Here is an 18874-nt window from a genome sequence, read left to right as displayed (position 1 = left end):
CAAAAGTTGAAGCAACTGCTCAGAGTTGCCACTCTCTCGAACCCCATCAGATAGGCCTCCACATCATCCTCCAATGTCATCTTATTGAGCGCCTTGTGGACCTCTTTCCTCACGTCTCGCTATGGCATCACTGACATGGCCCTTTGCAGAGTGGTCAACAGCACAGACGTCTGCTTGGCCAGCAGATGGTTAGTCTCATGTTGTGCGGCCATTGTCTCCACATGCATTTTATGCTGCTGCACATTGGTTTGCACCAGCTGCTTCACTAGTTCTTCTATGGCTGTGGTTTGTTGCTTCAATGCCAGTGAGCTAGGAAATTCACCATGTGTGCCTCACTGCAATTTTCCGCTCCTAGCCACGATATGTAGGGAGTTGCTCTGGTAGGCAGGTGGTAGCGATGCAGTGAGACAGGGACACAAGCAGGTTAAAGTCCAAAAACAGTGTTTTATTCACACTTTCAAATAAAACAAAACAAACAGCCTTAACTCAGGCACAAATAAAACACCTCAGATGTCCAGCCACCAACTAATACATAGAAGGGCCTAGCTGCCAGACCCACGCTTTGGTTCCACAGAACCAGGTGGTACACAGTTACCTTGGTTGATACTGCATCAGTCCCCAGGTAGTGCACACCTCGGATTCTCTGAAGGAGAATATATCAGGCTCCTAATGAGCCACATGACCCACAGCTGTGAGATCGGGAAAAACCAAGGATGGAGTATTGTGTCCCACTGCCAATCTACCATTCACTCCATAAAAAGCACGCCCGTAACAGACTTTACAAAAAGGTCTATGGCAACTTTGCCTGACACAGATTAACACTTTCCAGCTGGGCTGGTAGATCCTGTACACTCATAGGTTGTTGAAGCTGGCATTCCAGCTAGATCCATAAACGCTTGGAGATCAGCCTGGTGACCGGACAGGCAAGGAAATGTTACAATCTGGCAAAAGACATTCCTGGGAAACCCGTGCTATGTGTGGTAGAGCATAATACTGCTGAAATGCCAGTTAAAAGCCCTGCCACAAGAGGCAACACATGTGGCCACAGTATGTACTGCACATATAACTGAGCTGTAAATGTCCCTCATATCACTACTAGGGGTTGCTGCCAGTCATATGTGGTGGCTCTGTCAAGCTTTACACCAGCAGTTAGGGCAGTGTGTCGCTCCACCACAAAAGCAGAATTGAAGCGCTCACGAAGAGGCCTTATTACTCAAACCCGACCATTGTGGGATCTCAAACAGAACCTGGATTCATCCCTAAAGATGATATAGTTCCAGCCCAGATTTTCCATTCACAGTACCACTCTAAGCAAAGGTGACTCTCACGCAACTACTGCTCCAAACACTTCCTAACAGTTAAGTCAAAATGGCCTAGATAGATAGGAATGCTCTTAAAATGATCATTTTGCTTCTCTCAGTGCAATGATGTGCCCCTTCTCAAAAATCTGTAAGCTATGCAAAGTGTCTTTTACTGACTTGTAGAGGCATGTCTAGCAGTAAACGATCTCTCACCAACTGGTACACTAGTCAAAAGTAGCCTCTGAGAACTTTTTTTTATACAGCAGAACAGAAAACACCTTTACACTCTTGTGGCAAGACCCATTATCTTATCAGACCACACCTGTAGTATTTTACATATCTGCATGCTAAGTTTTGCAGAAATCCAACATGTCTATCTGGGCGAGTTAATGTTTTTGGTCATTGAGTGTATTTTATGAAATCCCATTCACACACTGTGAAACAAATCCCCAACGTAAAATGTTCTACGACTCCCCCCATCCTCCTTCCTGACCACACAGGGGGGAAAAATTTAAAAAAATTAAGTTTTTTTACTGTGCACCTCAGACCTGCTAAGAAACTAAAAAGTAGGTCTTGTGTAACCTCAATAAACAGAACACAATTTTTTGTTTTGCCAAGGATGGTAGATTCTAAAATGGGAGTTCAAAAATGTTTGCCAAGCTAGTAATTTTATTGTAGATTAATAAACTTAAGTACAAAAACTGAATATTTTTACTTAAAAAGCAAGCCAATTATGACAAAAAGTATGGACATGCAAAATACGAATAAGCCAATTTCATACGGCAACATGCACCTTGTGACTGCAGCATTGTTCCTCTGACCCGAACACACAGTATTATGATTACTTATAATGCTGTAAGTTCCTGCCCGACGTGGGTCTCTTATACTCAAGGTATTATGCAAGTACAGTACAGAAACCCTGCTGTCAGGCAGAAACTCACAGCATCATAAATTCAGGTCAGAACAGCAGTGCTCAGTCTGGAAAATGTAGCCATCACACTGTTTTTGACTGACCACTGGTGCTGGTGTGAATCTGGTCAAAGGGAAAGTGATTGCAATATAAATATGTGCTATTTCCTGTTTGTACCCTTATCGGTACATATACCGATAAAGTTATTTTCTAAACCGTTACCGAAGACATTGGATGTGAACCAAAGAGAAAGAATAAGCACACGCGAACAGTACAAAGCAAGGACAAGATGCAAAAGGGTAACTTAAAGAAAAAAAAAAAAACTTCCGGAATATTTGGCTAGAGGGGGTTTTGGGAGTTCACTTCTCTCCCTTCTAGTGATAGGTGTGGGTGTCAAAACTCAAGTGCTGGCATTTCACCATTACTTGTCAGAAGTTTTTTATTTATTTTTTTATTAAAAAAAAGTTACCCTTTAAAACAGATCTAACAAAAATTTAAACATTCATCGATGCCTTAGGACAAGTTTCCCCCTGCCAATGCTATTGTGAAAACCTCTACTTCCATCTGGCCCATATGGAAAACGAAGTACCCCACTTGGAAGCCCTTGAGAGAATAGGGTCTTTTTCACAGCTAAAGGACTGCAGGGTAGCAGCTTATTTTCCATATGAAGATTAAAAGCAGCAGCTTTGCGTTTCTGTACCCAAGGGCTAGAAGAGCAAATGCCACTATCATAAGAATGCTCTGGAAACTTCCCACAAACTTCTGGGCTTGTTCCAGGGCTAGCAAAAACTCTGTTACGAAGGTCTGTGGCTAAGGGAGAAAGGTTATGGTATAGTTGAGTAAAGCATTTGCGTGCTAGTAATGGAGTAGATCGAGGACTACTGAAAGAATGTGGTCTTAAGGCAACATCTGAATTTGTAAAATTCACAGCAGTGAGGTAGCGAGGTGCCATAACTGGTGAGGCTGGAGTACTATCAGACTCTGATGAGCTGTAGCACGATTCCTCAGTTGGGTGCTGCAACTTTCCTATAATATGTTTTTTTGACAACTTCTTATGTAACAAGTCAGGGTTTTCACCTTCATCAGACTCCATGCCACTTTTTTTGCGCATTCCTCTACCACTTACTGGGATCACCTTAAAGGAATCAGAAGTGCTATACTGCTTTGAGTCAAACGCATCTAATGCCTTCTTGGCACCTTCTAGATTCTCATATTCTACAAGAGCACAGTTCCTTGTAGCTAGTTCAGAATATTTAGACAAATATTTTTTAATATCACAAGGCATCTCTTTACCAGGTTTTATGATACGCACTGAAGTAATCACACCATATGAAGCAAACAGACATGTAACAGTCTCCATAAGGTTTTGAGACTTTCCAGGTAAGATTTTTTCTGCATTATCTAGATTCCAGGCCAACAATAGTTTGGTGGAAGGAAGTCCAAGAAGACTGTCTGGAACTGGCTTTTTCCTCCTCACTTTGGTTTCCTCTTCATTAACCTCTAAGAGTTCAGAAAACTGAAGTGCATACAAAGTTTGCCTCCAGTCTCGAGTTAGGCACTTAATCTGAAAAAAAAAAAATGCAGTGCAATTACAAGATTAATATCAAATGGAGCAAAATGTAAAATACAGTTTTTAAATACACAAGGATAGCTAAATGAGGGTTTTCATTTGCAGTGGTACCCTCAAAGATGATACTATCCCCAAACATAAACAGACTGTCAGTTATAAAATTGTATTATGTAATATTATATGGTTTAGGATGGTCTAATAGTTATCTAAATAGGTTCCAGTACTCCAGATCTCGAGGTGACCACTGCTTTCAACTACATCTGTGTTCTCAGGACAGTGCCATCTGCTCCTCTATTCTGTCTCATAAGCTACAGAGCACTTTAAGCGTGTATCCTATAAGATGCTCAGACAAGAATCCTACTGTCACTTTAGCGAGTGGTAAAGCACTGAACTCACCCACATCACTGTCCATACCTACTAGCATGATCTGCCCTAAAGTGACAGGAACAAGTGGTCCCTTTCTGACTAGGTGCTGGGGCCTATGAGGGAAAATACAAATGGATAAAATAAAAAAAGGTAGTATCAGACAAAATTAGGACTGTATCAAAATCCCAATGCAAAGCGAAAATCAGGCCAGATTCCAAACCAGAAAGATATGTCAGAAGAAAGACAAGATACAAAACAAAGATACCAGAGTAAAATACCAGAGGGGTTCAGTGTCAAGGAAGAAACGACAGTCAGGAGCAAGGTCAGGGACAATACGAAAGTCAAAGACCGAGGTATCCAAATAGCAGTTCAATACATGCTAGTGAGGCTTAGAAAACCAATCACAGGCACCTGTTGCCAGAAGCTGGCTGTTTAAATCTCCTTCTGGCAGACAGCATGCGACGCCTGAGCCATGCCTGATTAGTCTGATGCCTCTGTTGACGCCACCACAATGGAACAATGCTGGCAGCGCCAATTTGGAGTGATGGGACCTGCCACGGGAGCACCACTAGTTGAGATCATGACACCTACATAGACATCATACATTAAATCAAATATGACCACCCAAGTTTCCTATCCAGGCATCTCATGTACTGCTGATCTTAAGATACTGAGACATGAGTCAGGAGGTGAAGTCTTTGTAACTTTTCTCTGGGGTGGGGGAGAGAGGCAGGGGACAGTACAGGAGACAGAGCAGAGTCACCATTGCCTGGTGTGGGGCCCCATAACTAACTGGGGTCACTATGAGGAACCATTACCGACTAAGAAAACTATTGCAGAATTGACTGGCACTAAAGAGTCACGAGTACTGGAAGGGGGGGGGGGGGCAATCATGGAATAGGGGCCACCATTACAAAGTAGGGGCACTTAGGGGTGTGTGATTACATTATGGAGGGCACCAAGTTTGACCTAATACTGGGGGGCACAGAGTGCAACAATACTTGGTAGAGTATACCATTAGCTTCGTCACAGTGTGGCAAATGAAAGCATTACTACAACTATAGAACCATATTACTGTTTGGTGCACTAAGGAGGGCCACAAACTCGCTCTGCATTTTGAGAGTGTGAGGTGATGTATCTAAGAATAAGATTATCACATGTTCATGAATAAAAGTTTTTTCCTGTAAGTGGATGAGATATCTTAAAAACTTGTCCACATCACTGGTACTGTAAAAGAGTTTAGCCTGCAAATTTGCAGCATTTACACCCCATGTGGTTATACCCTTATAGCTGTGCTGGCTTCAGTATATTTTTTGGGTTGGGTGAGGGCAAAACTCATGTCATTTCCTAGCAACAACAATGCTCCAAATTCTGCACTTTTCTTTATACAGCCATGTTAAAATATGTCTGCCTACAACCTCTACTGGGATGTGTTCACAGTATAGAGATTTGTAAATGTTGATAGCGAGAGGTGAGAAAAAGCAAATTAACATAGATTTTCTCCAGAACTGATTAGGGGACATGGAAGTCTCCTCCACCCTTTTTAAAGGGGATGCCCCACAACACACATCCCCTAGCCACAGGATGGGGGATAAGGGTCTGATCCGCAAGGGTTTGAAAGCTGGGACCCCCCTTCCCCCAGATTGATCTTGAGAACAGAAGCCTCGTGTTACTTCATTTTACTGTATGGGACTGCTTCAAATCCCCCGGCAGCCCCATAGAGTTTATTGGAGTTGCAGACAACCTGTGACCACAACTATTCTAAACTACTGATGAGCGGCAGGGGCAATGTTCGAATTTGCGATATTTTGCGAAAATTAGTCATAAATTTGCAAATTCGCCATTATTTTCTTTATTGCTAAAATCGGCAATGTAATATGTGCATATTTACGCACACAATACAGGCGTGGGTCACTTTTGCTACATTTTTCAAGCTGCTAGATGTTTCCCGAGACTGGAGAAAATGGTTGGCATGTCAGAACATTACAAAAGCTTTATATGGAGATAGAGTGCTCCAATATATCTGTGATTGCACAAATCGGCAATTAATGATGAGCATATTTTGGCACAATACGCAGGGGCATTGCTTGGTTAAAACATTCGGGGCCTGGGCCACTGATGTTTTGTCCCAGGCCCCGAACGTTCTGCCTGCCAGATAGATACAACTGTATTTCCATCCTCAGGAAGGTAATACAATTTAATCTAATGCCCTGCAAGAGCTGAATGTCCATGTGATCAGTTCTTAATGCAGTAGCTGAAGAGGACCTGCGATGAGGTCACCATCATGTGACCAGTGCAGGAGAGGACGGCACAGCAGTGAAGAGAATTCCTGGGAAGAAGCTGTGGTGAGGTCTGCTACATGAGGAGAGGTAAGTGAAGGGAGAGGCAGAGCCAGGGCCGTTTCTTGGACCGGGCGGGCCGGGTGGCACAGCAGGAGATGAGCGCTGCGCTTCCATTATAGAAGCGCTCACTCATCTCTATAGTCATCTGTATCGTCGTCCTCAGGACGGCGATACAAAATGTCTGTGCTGCGGCAGGGGAGGGAGAGGAATGTCCCCTCCCTGATCCTCTGATAGGCTGCCAGCACTAGGCCGGCAGCCTATCAGAGGCTGGTGCAGGCGGCGCGATGACGTCATTGCACCGCTTGAGCCAGCGATGGGACACAGGCCGAAAGAGGCACGTTTTTTTTTTTTATATATATATTTATGGTCAGGGCTAGGAAATACGTCGGCGTACGCAGAGAATCCTGCCCTGAACATAGTGGCTGAATTGTGCCGGGAGCACGGGCGCGGGTACACCAAGAAAAAGGGGGCATACCCTATGGAAGCTGGAAAAAAGGGCGGGACGGAGGGGCGTGAGGCTCGCGCGCCTGGCTGACCGTTAGCGGGGGAAATAAGTAGCCAGACGCCCCTCCCACAAATGCAGGCTGGCAACAGCCTTACCCATTTATGGTCAGGGCTAGGAAAGACGTTGGCGTACGCAGAGAATCCTGCCCTGAACATAGTGGCTGAATTGTGCCGGGAGCCACGGGCGCAGGTACACCAAGAAAAAGGGGGCAAAAAACAACAGTTAGGTACAACACTTTATTATAATAATTACAAAGCCAAAGAACGAAAGGCACGAGATATCTCTACTTGAGGATTGGGAATATATCTGGTGAAACAGGAGGACCGCCATCGCCCCATGGACCGAATTACATGAGCTGGCACCTGATGCCGAGATGCTGCTGAGGCCGCCCCTATGCGGAAAGAATGCCCCGAAATTACTTTGGGGTCATAACCTAGACCCTGGGCAAGGGCACGGATATAGGAAATGAACTGCGAGGTGTTGAGAGGTTTGCCTGCATGTGGCAGGAGCGGGCTGTCTGGCGGTGAGTCCTAAATATGTGATAGTAATCGATGCAGCACCTGAACCGGGCACCAATTGTTTGAGGTCGGGTAGAATTTGACCTCCGTGGGGGGACCAGTCTGATTGGTTTTGGTGAAGGGTAGAAGGAGGGTATAATGACCAATGTCCCATGACAAATGCTGCTTCAAAGGATGGCCTTGACGATTTGGGCCGGCTAGAACTTCCCCGGGCCTAAGGAACCCATAAACACTGAGATACATGGCCACTTTCAGGATCAGGCTAGTGGAGGGCCCAAAAGGATTACCATCCAACGACAAGGAGAGATCCCTAAACAACTCTCTAGACACTGGTTGCCTGTGGCTCACGGACCCCTTACCCTCCTTTTGAATACCCCGGAGGGTGGCTTTAATAGCCTGAACAGAGAAAATGGACCTGCGGTGAGGATTAGTCAACATAAAGTGATGTTGTAGTCCGGCTAAATAAAGTTTGATGGTATAATGCGACAGAGATAGTTGTGAGTGACAATAAGTTAAGAAGGCCATGATATAGGAGGTTTCGGAATGATGACCCCTCGGATGAATCTTGGAGAATTTTTCAAAAGCTCTCAAGCCGGCCTGATAATACCTTGCCGTATTGCGTGACAGAGATTTTCTAACCAGACCCTTGGCCTCGTCTATGAGGGAATCTAGTCCAGAATGAGTGTGCTGAATTAAGGCACGGGCGTGCCTGACTGATCCGCGTCGGGCATTTCCTGAAAAAAAACCTGAAAATTCAAACGGGAAAGAGCATCCGCGGCCCTATTCTGCTCGCCTGAAATGTGGATACATCGTATGTGAAAATTGTGGCGGAGGGACAACAAAATTAGTTTGCGCAACAAGGCCATGATCTTGAAGGACTGGGCCCTGCCTTTGTTAACAATGTCCACCAAGGTCTGACTATCCGTAACAAAGGTTACAGAAGCGTTAGACCAATGGTGACCCCAAAACTGAGCTGCCGCCAAGACGGGATACAGTTCCAGAAGGGGAGAGGATTTGAGTGCTGCTGAGTCTGAGGCTAATTCCGGCGGCCATCCGGCAGCCAGGCAGTGAGACCTAAAAATGGTGGCGATACCGGAGGAACCCGCGGCGTCAGAAAAAACAAGGGGAGAAGAAGAGTCCCACTGTGGAACGAACAAAGAAATGGCATTCCAGTCGGAGAGAAAACTGTTCCACATGACAAGGTCAGCAATGGCCTGGCTGTCCAGATGGATGACGGAATCCTGTTCTGGGGCAGAGGGCAGAAGACATAATCTGGAAAGAAAGGCCCTGCCTTGAGGCATAATTCTAGTGGCGAAGTTAAGCATCCCCAGCAAGGATTGCAGCTCCACCTTGGTCAGAGAGTGGGACCGAACCGCCTGGGAGATAGCTGAGCGGATCCTGAGCAATTTCTCGCTGGGGAGGCTAGCCTCCATCTTGACGGTATCTAATATGATGCCCAGGAAGGTGACCTTGGTGGCCGGACCCTCAGTCTTGACGGCAGCCACAGGGACCTGAAGACGGGAAAAAATGTCCAGGAGTGTGTGGGGAATGGATGGGACCTATCTGGGCTTTTCAACGAGAAGAAAGTCATCCAAGTAGTGGACGACCATGGATAAACCGCCGTAATGGATGAGAATCCAATGCAGGGCTTTGGCAAGTTGTTCAAAAAGCCAAGGGCTACTCTTAGACCCAAAAGTCAGCCGGTTGGCAAAGTAGAATTTATCCGCCCACTTGATGCCATAATACTTTCAAAGCTGCGGATGGATTGTAAGCAGCTTGAAAGCATCGGCGATATCTACCTTGGCCAACCAAGCCCCGACACCTGAATGTACTGAATGGCCTCATCGACTGAGGAATATTGCATAGAATATTCCTCAGAGGGAATGAGCAAGTTGAGACTGGGGATGAAAGACATATGAGGCGCAGAGAGATCATAGATGAGACGCTTTTTATTAGAAGATTGCTTTGTGACAAGGCCAATGGGATTGATACGCCATGACTGGAAGGGAATCTCTAGAAAAGGACCAATAATGAACCCTTTGTCGACCTCTGATTGGATGAGGGTAGTCACCGCTTCAGGGTCACTGGAAGCGGATATCAAATTGGGGCCTACCCAGCAGCCCTGGGGAAGCGTGATGAGACCGGTGTGGAAACCCTCTCTGAACCCATCCAATTCTGGTATTAGGAGGATCTGGCAGAGGAACTGGCAGGCAAAACTGTTGACGTACAGACCGAATGTGTCCATTGGCTAAAATGATGCTAATTTTTTCTGGACGGCCTATGTATTGTAGCTCTGTGTTAAACAATTACATACATTAGGGCCAGGTCAACAGGTGCTGTAGTCCGCAGGTCATCTGCTGTGCGCTGGTTATGAGGCACATGTGCTGGCAGAGGGAGAAAGCTGAACCCACAGAGAGGGAACCCTAGAGCAGGTGAACCTAACCTGAATGTGCAAATGCCCTTAGCAAGCTGGCAGAGGGTACTACTGAAACTGTGCCCCCCTAAAACGAAACAGGACCCCCACCTGCATCACAGCCATATGGCAAGTGCTGGTATGGCTCTGTACACCCCCTCACCAGCCTGCTAAGTGAAGACCCGAAGTTTGCCACCACCTCCCATGTTAAAACAAACCCATTCCGACCCAGCATGTGATAGGCAGATCACTTAACCGTGACGCCGCTCCCCAAACCCCGCCGCCTATACTTGTGTGAGCAGCTTATGCTGGGGGACAGCGGCGTCTACACCTTGCACCCCGGGTGCTAGAATCCAGGCCAGGCGTGAGGCTCAGCTGGAGCGGAGCCAGCTGAGCCCCGTTTACCTGGCAGGCTGACGTGCGGCAAGCTGGACATTTGCAGCGCGCGTGCGCAGGATACAGGAAGTAAGACTCTGAAGGAAGAGGAAGGAGCGCGATACCGACAAGTAATGCGTGAGGCTCGGGCGCCTGGCTGACCGTTAGAAGGGGGGAATAAGTAGCCAGACGCCCCTCCCACAATGCTGGGGGGGTGACTCGCACATGATGGGGGGGCGACTGGCACATGATGGGGGGGGCGACTGGCACATGATGGGGGGGGCGACTGGCACATGATGGGGGGGGGCGACTGGCACATGATGGGGGGGACTGGCACATGATGGGGGGGGGACTGGCACATGATGGGGGGGGGACTGGCACATGATGGGGGGGGGACTGGCACATGATGGGGGGGGGACTGGCACATGATGGGGGGGGCGACTGGCACATGATGGGGGGGTCGACTGGCACATGATGGGGGGGCGACTGGCACATGATGGGGGGGCTACTGGCACATGATGGGGGGGCTACTGGCACATGATGGGGGGGCTACTGGCACATGATGGGGGGGCTACTGGCACATGATGGGGGGGCTACTGGCACATGATGGGGGGCTACTGGCACATGATGGGGGGGCTACTGGCACATGATGGGGGGCTACTGGCACATGATGGGGGGCTACTGGCACATGATGGGGGGCTACTGGCACATGATGGGGGGCTACTGGCACATGATGGGGGGCTACTGGCACATGATGGGGGGGCTACTGGCACATGATGGGGGGCTACTGGCACATGAAAGGGGGCTACTGGCACATGAAAGGGGGCTACTGGCACATGAAAGGGGGCTACTGGCACATGAAAGGGGGCTACTGGCACATGAAAGGGGGCTACTGGCACATGAAAGGGGGCTACTGGCACATGAAAGGGGGCTACTGGCACATGAAAGGGGGCTACTGGCACATGAAAGGGGGGCACTGGCACATGAAAGGGGGGCACTGGCACATGAAAGGGGGGCACTGGCACATGAAAGGGAGGCACTGGCACATGAAAGGGAGGCACTCTGGCTACTGGCACATGATGGTGGGGGGCTCTTATTACTGGCACATGATTGGGGGGCATCTATGGGGGCTCTTATTACTGGCATCTATGGGGGCACATCTTACTGGCACATTATTAGGTGGCACTATAGGGGAATCTACTGAGGCTAAAAAAGAAGGGGTATTTTATATGGGGGGCTATGTATAGGGGGATTTTATACTGGGACACATTATGGTGGGTACTATGGGGAAGGGGGGAGAGGAGCACTATGGGGTCATTTACGGGGGGACTAAGAAGGGGTATTTTATATTGGCACATTAGCTTAACTGGGGGCATTACAAGGGGGTATGTTTTGCACATTATAAGGAGAATTATTTCTACTGGGGGGGGCATTTATTACTCCCCCATGGTATGACCCGCTAGTAGCAGCACCAGCCTCTCCCTGCTCTGCTATCCCTCTGCCCTTTCTCCAAATCCTTATTATGAAATCTTTCTCATTAGGATAAAACACATTAGCTCCGCCGAGCCCCCGGCCAAAGTGTTGAAGTGGTGTCTGAGATCCCCAAGGGCCAAGCCAAGTAATTGTACGTTTTCATGTGTAATATGTTTAGGTTATACACATATAGCATACACTGTGCCACACAATATACAGTATACCTATACACTGTGTAGGGGTTATACTGTTTATTGTACAGCATGGCACAGAGGTTATATTGTCCGGCATGGTGTAACCTCCGTACATTTTATGTACAGTATACAGTAATCCGCCTTGCCATCTATGCTTTGAATCTGGTTTTATATGTTACTTGTTTTTTTTACTTGCGTGTGCTAGTTGAGACCTGCTGTGATTGGGTTTTAGCTAGCTATTAACCACTTGCCATCTGGGCCATTTGCCCCCTTCCTGACCAGGCCAAATTTTGCAAAACGGACATATCTCACTTTATGTGGTAATAACTTTGGAACGCCTTTATTTATCCAAGTCATTCAGAGATTGTTTTCTCGTGACACATTGTACTTCATGATAGTCATAAATTTGAGTCAAAATATTTCACCTTTATTTATGAAAAAATCCCAAATTTACCCAAAAATTTGAAAAATTCGCAATTTTCTAAATTTCTATTTCTCTGCTTTTAAAACAGAAAGTGATACCTCATAAAATATTTATTATTTAACATTCCCCATATGTATACTTTATGTTGGCATCATTTTGGAAATGTCATTTTATTTTTTTAGGACGTTAGAAGGCTTAGAAGTTTAGAAGCAGTTCTTCAAATTTATAAGAAAATTGCCAAAACCCACTTTTTAAGGACCAGTTCAGGTCTGAAGTCACTTTGTGGGGCCTACATAGTGGATACCCCCATAAATGACCCCATTGTAGAAACTACACCCCTCAAGGTATTCAAAACCGATTTTACAAACTTTGTTAACCCTTTAGGCGTTCCACAAGAATTAAAGGAAAATGGAGATCAAATTTTTAAATTTCACTTTTTTGGCAGATTTTCCATTTTAATCAATTTTTTTCTTTAACACATCGATGGTTAACAGCCAAACAAAACTCAATATTTATTACCCAGATTCTGCGGTTTACAGAAACACCCCACATGTGGTCATAAACTGCTGTATGGGCACACGGCAGGGCGCAGAAGAAAAGGAACTCCACATGGTTTTTAGATGCCATGTCCCATTTGAAGCCCCCTGATGCACCCTTACAGTAGAAACTCCCAAGAAGTTTCTATTTATTTATTTTTACAGCGTTCACCTGAGGGGTTCAGTCAAGTGACATTTTTATAGAGCAGATTGTTACGGACGTGGCGATACCTAATATGTATACTTTTTCTCATTTATTAAAGTTTTACACAATAGCATTTTTGAAACAAAAAAATTATGTTTTAATGTGTCCATGTTCTGAGAGCTATAGTTTTTTTATTTTTTGAGAGATTTTCTTATGTAGGGGCTCATTTTTTTGCGGGATGAGGTGACTGTTTTATTGGTACTATTTTGTGGGACATACGCGTTTTTGATCACTTGGTGTTGCACCTTTTGTGATGCAAGGTGACAAAAATTGCTCGTTTTGACAGTTTTTTTTTTTTTTTTTTACGGTGTTCACCTGAGGGGTTAGGTCATGTTATATTTTTATAGAGCTGGTTTTTACGGACGCGGCAATACCTAATATGTATACTTTTTTTTATTTTTTCTATTTTTTACTTTTTTTTTTCATTCCTTACTTGGGGACTTTCTTTTTTTTTTACATGTGAAACTTTTTTTTATTTTTTTATCTTCAACCTTTTATTTTTATTTTTTTTATTTTACACTTTTCGTCCCCCATAAGGTCATACAAGACCTCTGGGGGACATTTACTTCACTTTTTTTTTTTTTTTTTTCACTGTTGATTTCTCCTGTAACTGGGGCTGACATAGTAGCCCCAGTTACAGGACAAATACACCCCCTAGAGAGGCTGTACAGCAGCAATCCAGCGCTGTACAGCCTCAGAGCAGGGCTGATCGAGGTCTCTGAGAGACCTCACACAGCTCCTGCACGCTCCGGTCCCGGCGGTCACATGACCGCCGGGCCGGAACAGGAAGCGCATAACGCTTCCTTCTCTGCAGACACAGCGCTCGGTGAGCGCTGTGTCTGCAGCGATCCAGAAGGCAGGGACACCTGGGAACTGTCCCTGCCTTGTCTTAGGGTTGCCCTGCTGTCACTGACAGCGGGCAACCCGATCAGCAGCTGCACGATTAGCGTGCAGCTGCTATTTCTGAAAGGACGTTCTAAAACGTGCTTTCAGAAATAGACGTCCACCCATAGGACGTTTATATCCTATGGGCGGACGTAAAGCGGTTTTAAATGCTAACATGACAGTTTTGCACATTATTGATGATTGTATCTACTCTTCTAAGGGTATTGCCTTCCTTTATACTGCAGTTCTCCTGTACCACTCTGCCTGCGACTTTTAGCAGCTTAAGCAGTAATTTATGATTTTCTTTTGCTCTCAATAAATCTTGAGAGAAATTTTACCTAGAAACTGCACTGGGCAGAGCAATGCTGGTAGTTGTAGTTATTTAACTGGGACTGTATGTTAGGGCTGAAGGGAAGGAAGTTATTTACATGGGACAGTGGGGTGGAGTGGTTTTATTTACATGAGACTGAAAGTGGAGGGGTAATGTTATTTACATGGGACTGTATGTTGAAGGCAGCTGTGGGAGGGAGTGATGTTATTTACATGGGACTGAATGTTAAAGGTGGCTGGGGAGGGGGTGATTTTATTTACATGGTACTGTATGTTGAAGGTGTGTGGCGGAGTGATGTTATTTACATGGGACAGAATATTAAGGGGGTGATGGGACTGTATGTTGACAGTGGCTGGTGAGGGAGTGTTGTTCTTTACATGGAACTATATGTTGAAGGTAGCTTGGGGAGGGGGCGATGTTCTTTAAATGGGACTGTATGTTGAAGGCGGCTGGGGAGGAGGTGATGTTATTTTCGTGGGACTGTATATTGGAGGGGGCAGGAGAGATGGTGTGATGTTATTTACATGGGACTGTATATTGGAGGGAGCTGGAGAGATGGTGTGATAGTGTTTACATTGGACTCTATGGCGGAGGGAGGGAAATAATGTTATTTACATGGGACTGTATGGTGGAGGGGCTGAGGAATTATAATTTCTGAGGACACTAAACTGAGGAATATAAATACCGGAGGCACTTCAGGGCGAGCATTATAACAGTAGAGAACAATATAAATACTGGGGGCACTATAGGAGCATTATAACAGTAGGGGGAGATATAAATATTGGGGGCACTGTGTGGGCATTATAACAGCAGGGGGCGTTATAAATACTGGGGCATTTCAGGGTGAGCATTATAACGGTAGGGTGCATTATAAATACTGGGGACACTGGGGGGCATTTAAATCCAGGTGACATTAGGCGTTCTTACTACTGGGGGCTCTATAGGAGGGACTTATAGATCTGCATTATTTCTACTATGAGCACTGTGGGGGTCTAATTACTACTGAGGGGGGTCAGTAGATAGCTTTATTCGGGAGGGAAGCAATAGGGGGCCTTATTTGTACTAGGGGCTCTGTAAGGGCATTATTAATACTGGAGGGCTCTTCAACTAATGGGGGCACTCTTGGGGAGCATTATCACAGTTGGGAGCACTATAGGAGGCAGTATTACTAATGAGGGCATTCTAGAAGGGAATTACTATTGGTGGGACTATGAGGAGCACTATTACTATGGGGGGCACTCATTTTTCTTCAGGATAGGATTTGGGGGTACAGAAAAATGAGGAAGCTAAGATGTCTGTGTGTTACAGTCTGCAGAGACGGGGCGGCTGAGAGAAGTTGTCCTGACGGAATGGGGAAGATGATGACAGGGAATATCTGCATCAGAGGAGATGTCACCTCAGAGGCCCTGGATGTGGGAGGTATAGCAAGTACAGTAAAATGTCTTCAGTGCTAGTGTTTGCAGGGGAAGGCGGTTGGTCGACTTAAAGAATTGGGCCATATGCATTGGGGCTTGGGCCCCAGATCTCTTGAGACCCTAGCAACGCCCCTGGGAATAAGTGCAACTTCCCATTTTAGCAGGTCTGACTTCATATTACTGATTGGTGCACTAAGTATTGTTGTGAACTTGTGACATCACAGCACTATGTCTGTAGCATGTATGTATGGACAGCAGATCACACTACCTAAGCCTGCACTGGAACCAGCTACACTATATCGCAATCTAACCTACACTATCTCCCACTAACTATATGTATTAGCATAATATACACACACACACACACACACTATCTAATGACAGAGAAAAGCACAAAGCATAGCAATGACACTGCTGTCTTTCAGAACTGCAAAAAATGGCTGCTGCGGATGTTCTTATATAGTAGGGGGTAGGCAACTTTCCTATTGGTTGCTAGGGGTGTTGCTAAGCTCAGGCAAAGACATTGCAGCCTTCTCATTGGCCCACAAGCAAGAAGCAGGAAGGGGTCATGGGTTCAGCTGAAAAAAAAAAATCTACACTGCTCAAAAAAATAAAGGGAACACTTAAACAACACAATGTAACTCCAAGTCAATCACACTTCTGTGAAATCAAACTGTCCACTTAGGAAGCAACACTGAGTGACAATCAATTTCACATGCTGTTGTGCAAATGGGATAGACAACAGGTGGAAATTATAGGCAATTAGCAAGACACCCCCAATAAAGGAGTGGTTCTGCAGGTGGTAATCACAGACTACTTCTCAGTTTCTATGCTTCCTGGCTGATGTTTTGGTCACTTTTGAATGCTGGCAGTGCTTTTACTCTAGTGGTAGCATGAGACGGAGTCTACAACCCACACAAGTGGCTCAGGTAGTGCAGCTTATCCAGGATGGCACATCAATGCGAGCTGTGGCAAGAAGGTTTGCTGTGTCTGTCAGCGTAGTGTCCAGAGCATGGAGGCGCTACCAGGAGACAGGCCAGTACATCGGGAGACGTGGAGGAGGCCGTAGGAGGGCAACAACCCAGCAGCAGGACCGCTACCTCCGCCTTTGTGCAAGGAGGAACAGGAGGAGCACTGCCAGAGCCCTGCAAAATGACCTCCAGCAGGCCACAAATGTGCATGTGTCTGCTCAAACGGTCAGAAACAGACTCCATGAGGGTGATATGAGGGCCCGACGTCCACAGGTGGGGGTTGTGCTTACAGCCCAACACCGTGCAGGATGTTTCGCATTTGCCAGAGAACACCAAGATTGGCACATTCGCCACTGGCGCCCTGTGCTCTTCACAGATGAAAGCAGGTTCACACTGAGCACATGTGACAGACGTGACAGAGTCTTGAGACGCCGTGGAGAATGTTCTGCTGCCTGCAACATCCTCCAGCATGACCGGTTTGGCATTGGGTCAGTAATGGTGTGGGGTGGCATTTCTTTGGAGGGCCGCACAGCCCTCCATGTGCTCGCCAGAGGTAGCCTGACGGCCATTAGGTACCGAGATGAGATCATCAGACCCCTTGTGAGACCATATGCTGGTGCTGTTGGCCCTGGGTTCCTCCTAATGCAAGACAATGCTAGTCCTCATGTGGCTGGAGTGTGTCAGCAGTTCCTGCAAGACAAAGGCATTGATGCTATAGACTGGCCCGCCCATTCCCCAGACCTGAATCCAATTGAGCACATCTGGGACATCATGTCTCGCTCTATCCACCAACGTCACGTTGCACCACAGACTGTCCAGGAGTTGGCAGATGCTTTAGTCCAGGTCTGGGAGGAGATCCCTCAGGAGACCGTCCGCCACCTCATCAGGAGCATGCACAGGCGTTGTAGGGAGGTCATACAGGCACGTGGAGGCCACACACACTACTGAGCCTCATTTTGACTTGTTTTAAGGACATTACATCAAAGTTGGATCAGCCTGTAGTGTGTTTTTCCACTTTAATTTTGAGTGTGACTCCAAATCCAGACCTCCATGGGTTGAAAAATTTGATTTACATTTTTTTATTTTTGTGTGATTTTGTTGTCAGCACATTCAACTATGGAAAGAACAAAGTATTTCAGAAGAATATTTAATTAATTCAGATCTAGGATGTGTTATTTTTGTGTTCCCTTTATTTTTTTGAGCAGTGTAGAATATTCGTGAATGCGAATATATACGTAGCACTATATTCTAAATATTCACAAATTCTCAAAGTGGCGATAATCGCGATTAAAATACGCGAGTCGAATATTCGCGCCCAACACTATTCTAAACATGAGGCCCCTATTCTAGTGACTGGTGAAAGCCTTAGCAATAAGACCCCCACCAGTAAGACACATGCCTTAAACTGAGGTGGTAAGTAGAGGTCTTGACAAATAGGTGGCTGTGGATGTAGTGTTCTTGAAACTTGCAAAGGCATTTGATAATGTCCCTTAAGCTTTTAATAGGTAAAATAAAGTCAATAGGCCTAGAAATTTTCATATGTAATTGGATAGAAAACTGGTTAAAGCTGTCCAGAAAGTTGTGCTCAGATCCCTATTCTGAATGGTCCCCAGCTATAAGTGCTGTACCCCAAGGTTCAGTGCCGGGTTTAATTTATTTATGATATCGAAGATGGGATTAATAGCACTATTTCTATTTTTGCAGATGACACCAAGCTATATACTACTGTGCAGTCTATGGAAGATGTCCATAAACTACAAGCTGACTTGGACACTCATTGCTTGGGCATCAGCTTGACAAGTGAGGTTCAATTTTGATAAAGTAAACTTCTTGATCTGGGTAATATTAATCTAGGTTTATCATATGTCATAGAGGAGATAACACTGGGAGAGTCATTTATAGATATAGATTTATAGTGTACTTTTAGACCATAGATTAAGTAACAGCATACAATGTCAATCAGCTGCTTCTAAGGCTGATTCTTCAGACAGGGATGTAATATTACCAATTTACAAAGCTCTGGTGTTGCCTCATCTGGAATATACAGTTCTGGACACCAGTCCACAGAAGTGATGCCCTGGGACTGGAACAAGTACAAAGCAGAGTAACTAAACTGATAAAGGGCATAGAAGGTATTAGT

At 45.8% G+C, this 18874-nt stretch overlaps 1 protein-coding gene across 1 annotated transcript in view; it reads right to left on the bottom strand.

The window, feature by feature from the left end:
* Positions 1–2713: 2713 nt before the first annotated feature.
* LOC120990940 (la-related protein 6-like) overlaps positions 2714–18874 on the bottom strand; it is a 135233-nt gene continuing 119072 nt past the window's right edge. Inside the window, exon 3 of the mRNA XM_040419832.1 lies at positions 2714–3775. Within this exon, the coding sequence (XP_040275766.1) occupies positions 2714–3775 (1062 nt within the window). The remainder of the gene's footprint in view (positions 3776–18874) is intronic.

Source organism: Bufo bufo, chromosome 2 (genome assembly GCF_905171765.1).
Source record: "Bufo bufo chromosome 2, aBufBuf1.1, whole genome shotgun sequence".
Taxonomy (NCBI): Eukaryota; Metazoa; Chordata; class Amphibia; order Anura; family Bufonidae; genus Bufo; species Bufo bufo.
Note: the sequence above shows the minus strand (reverse complement) of the source record. Positions and strands in the feature narration are given on the sequence as shown.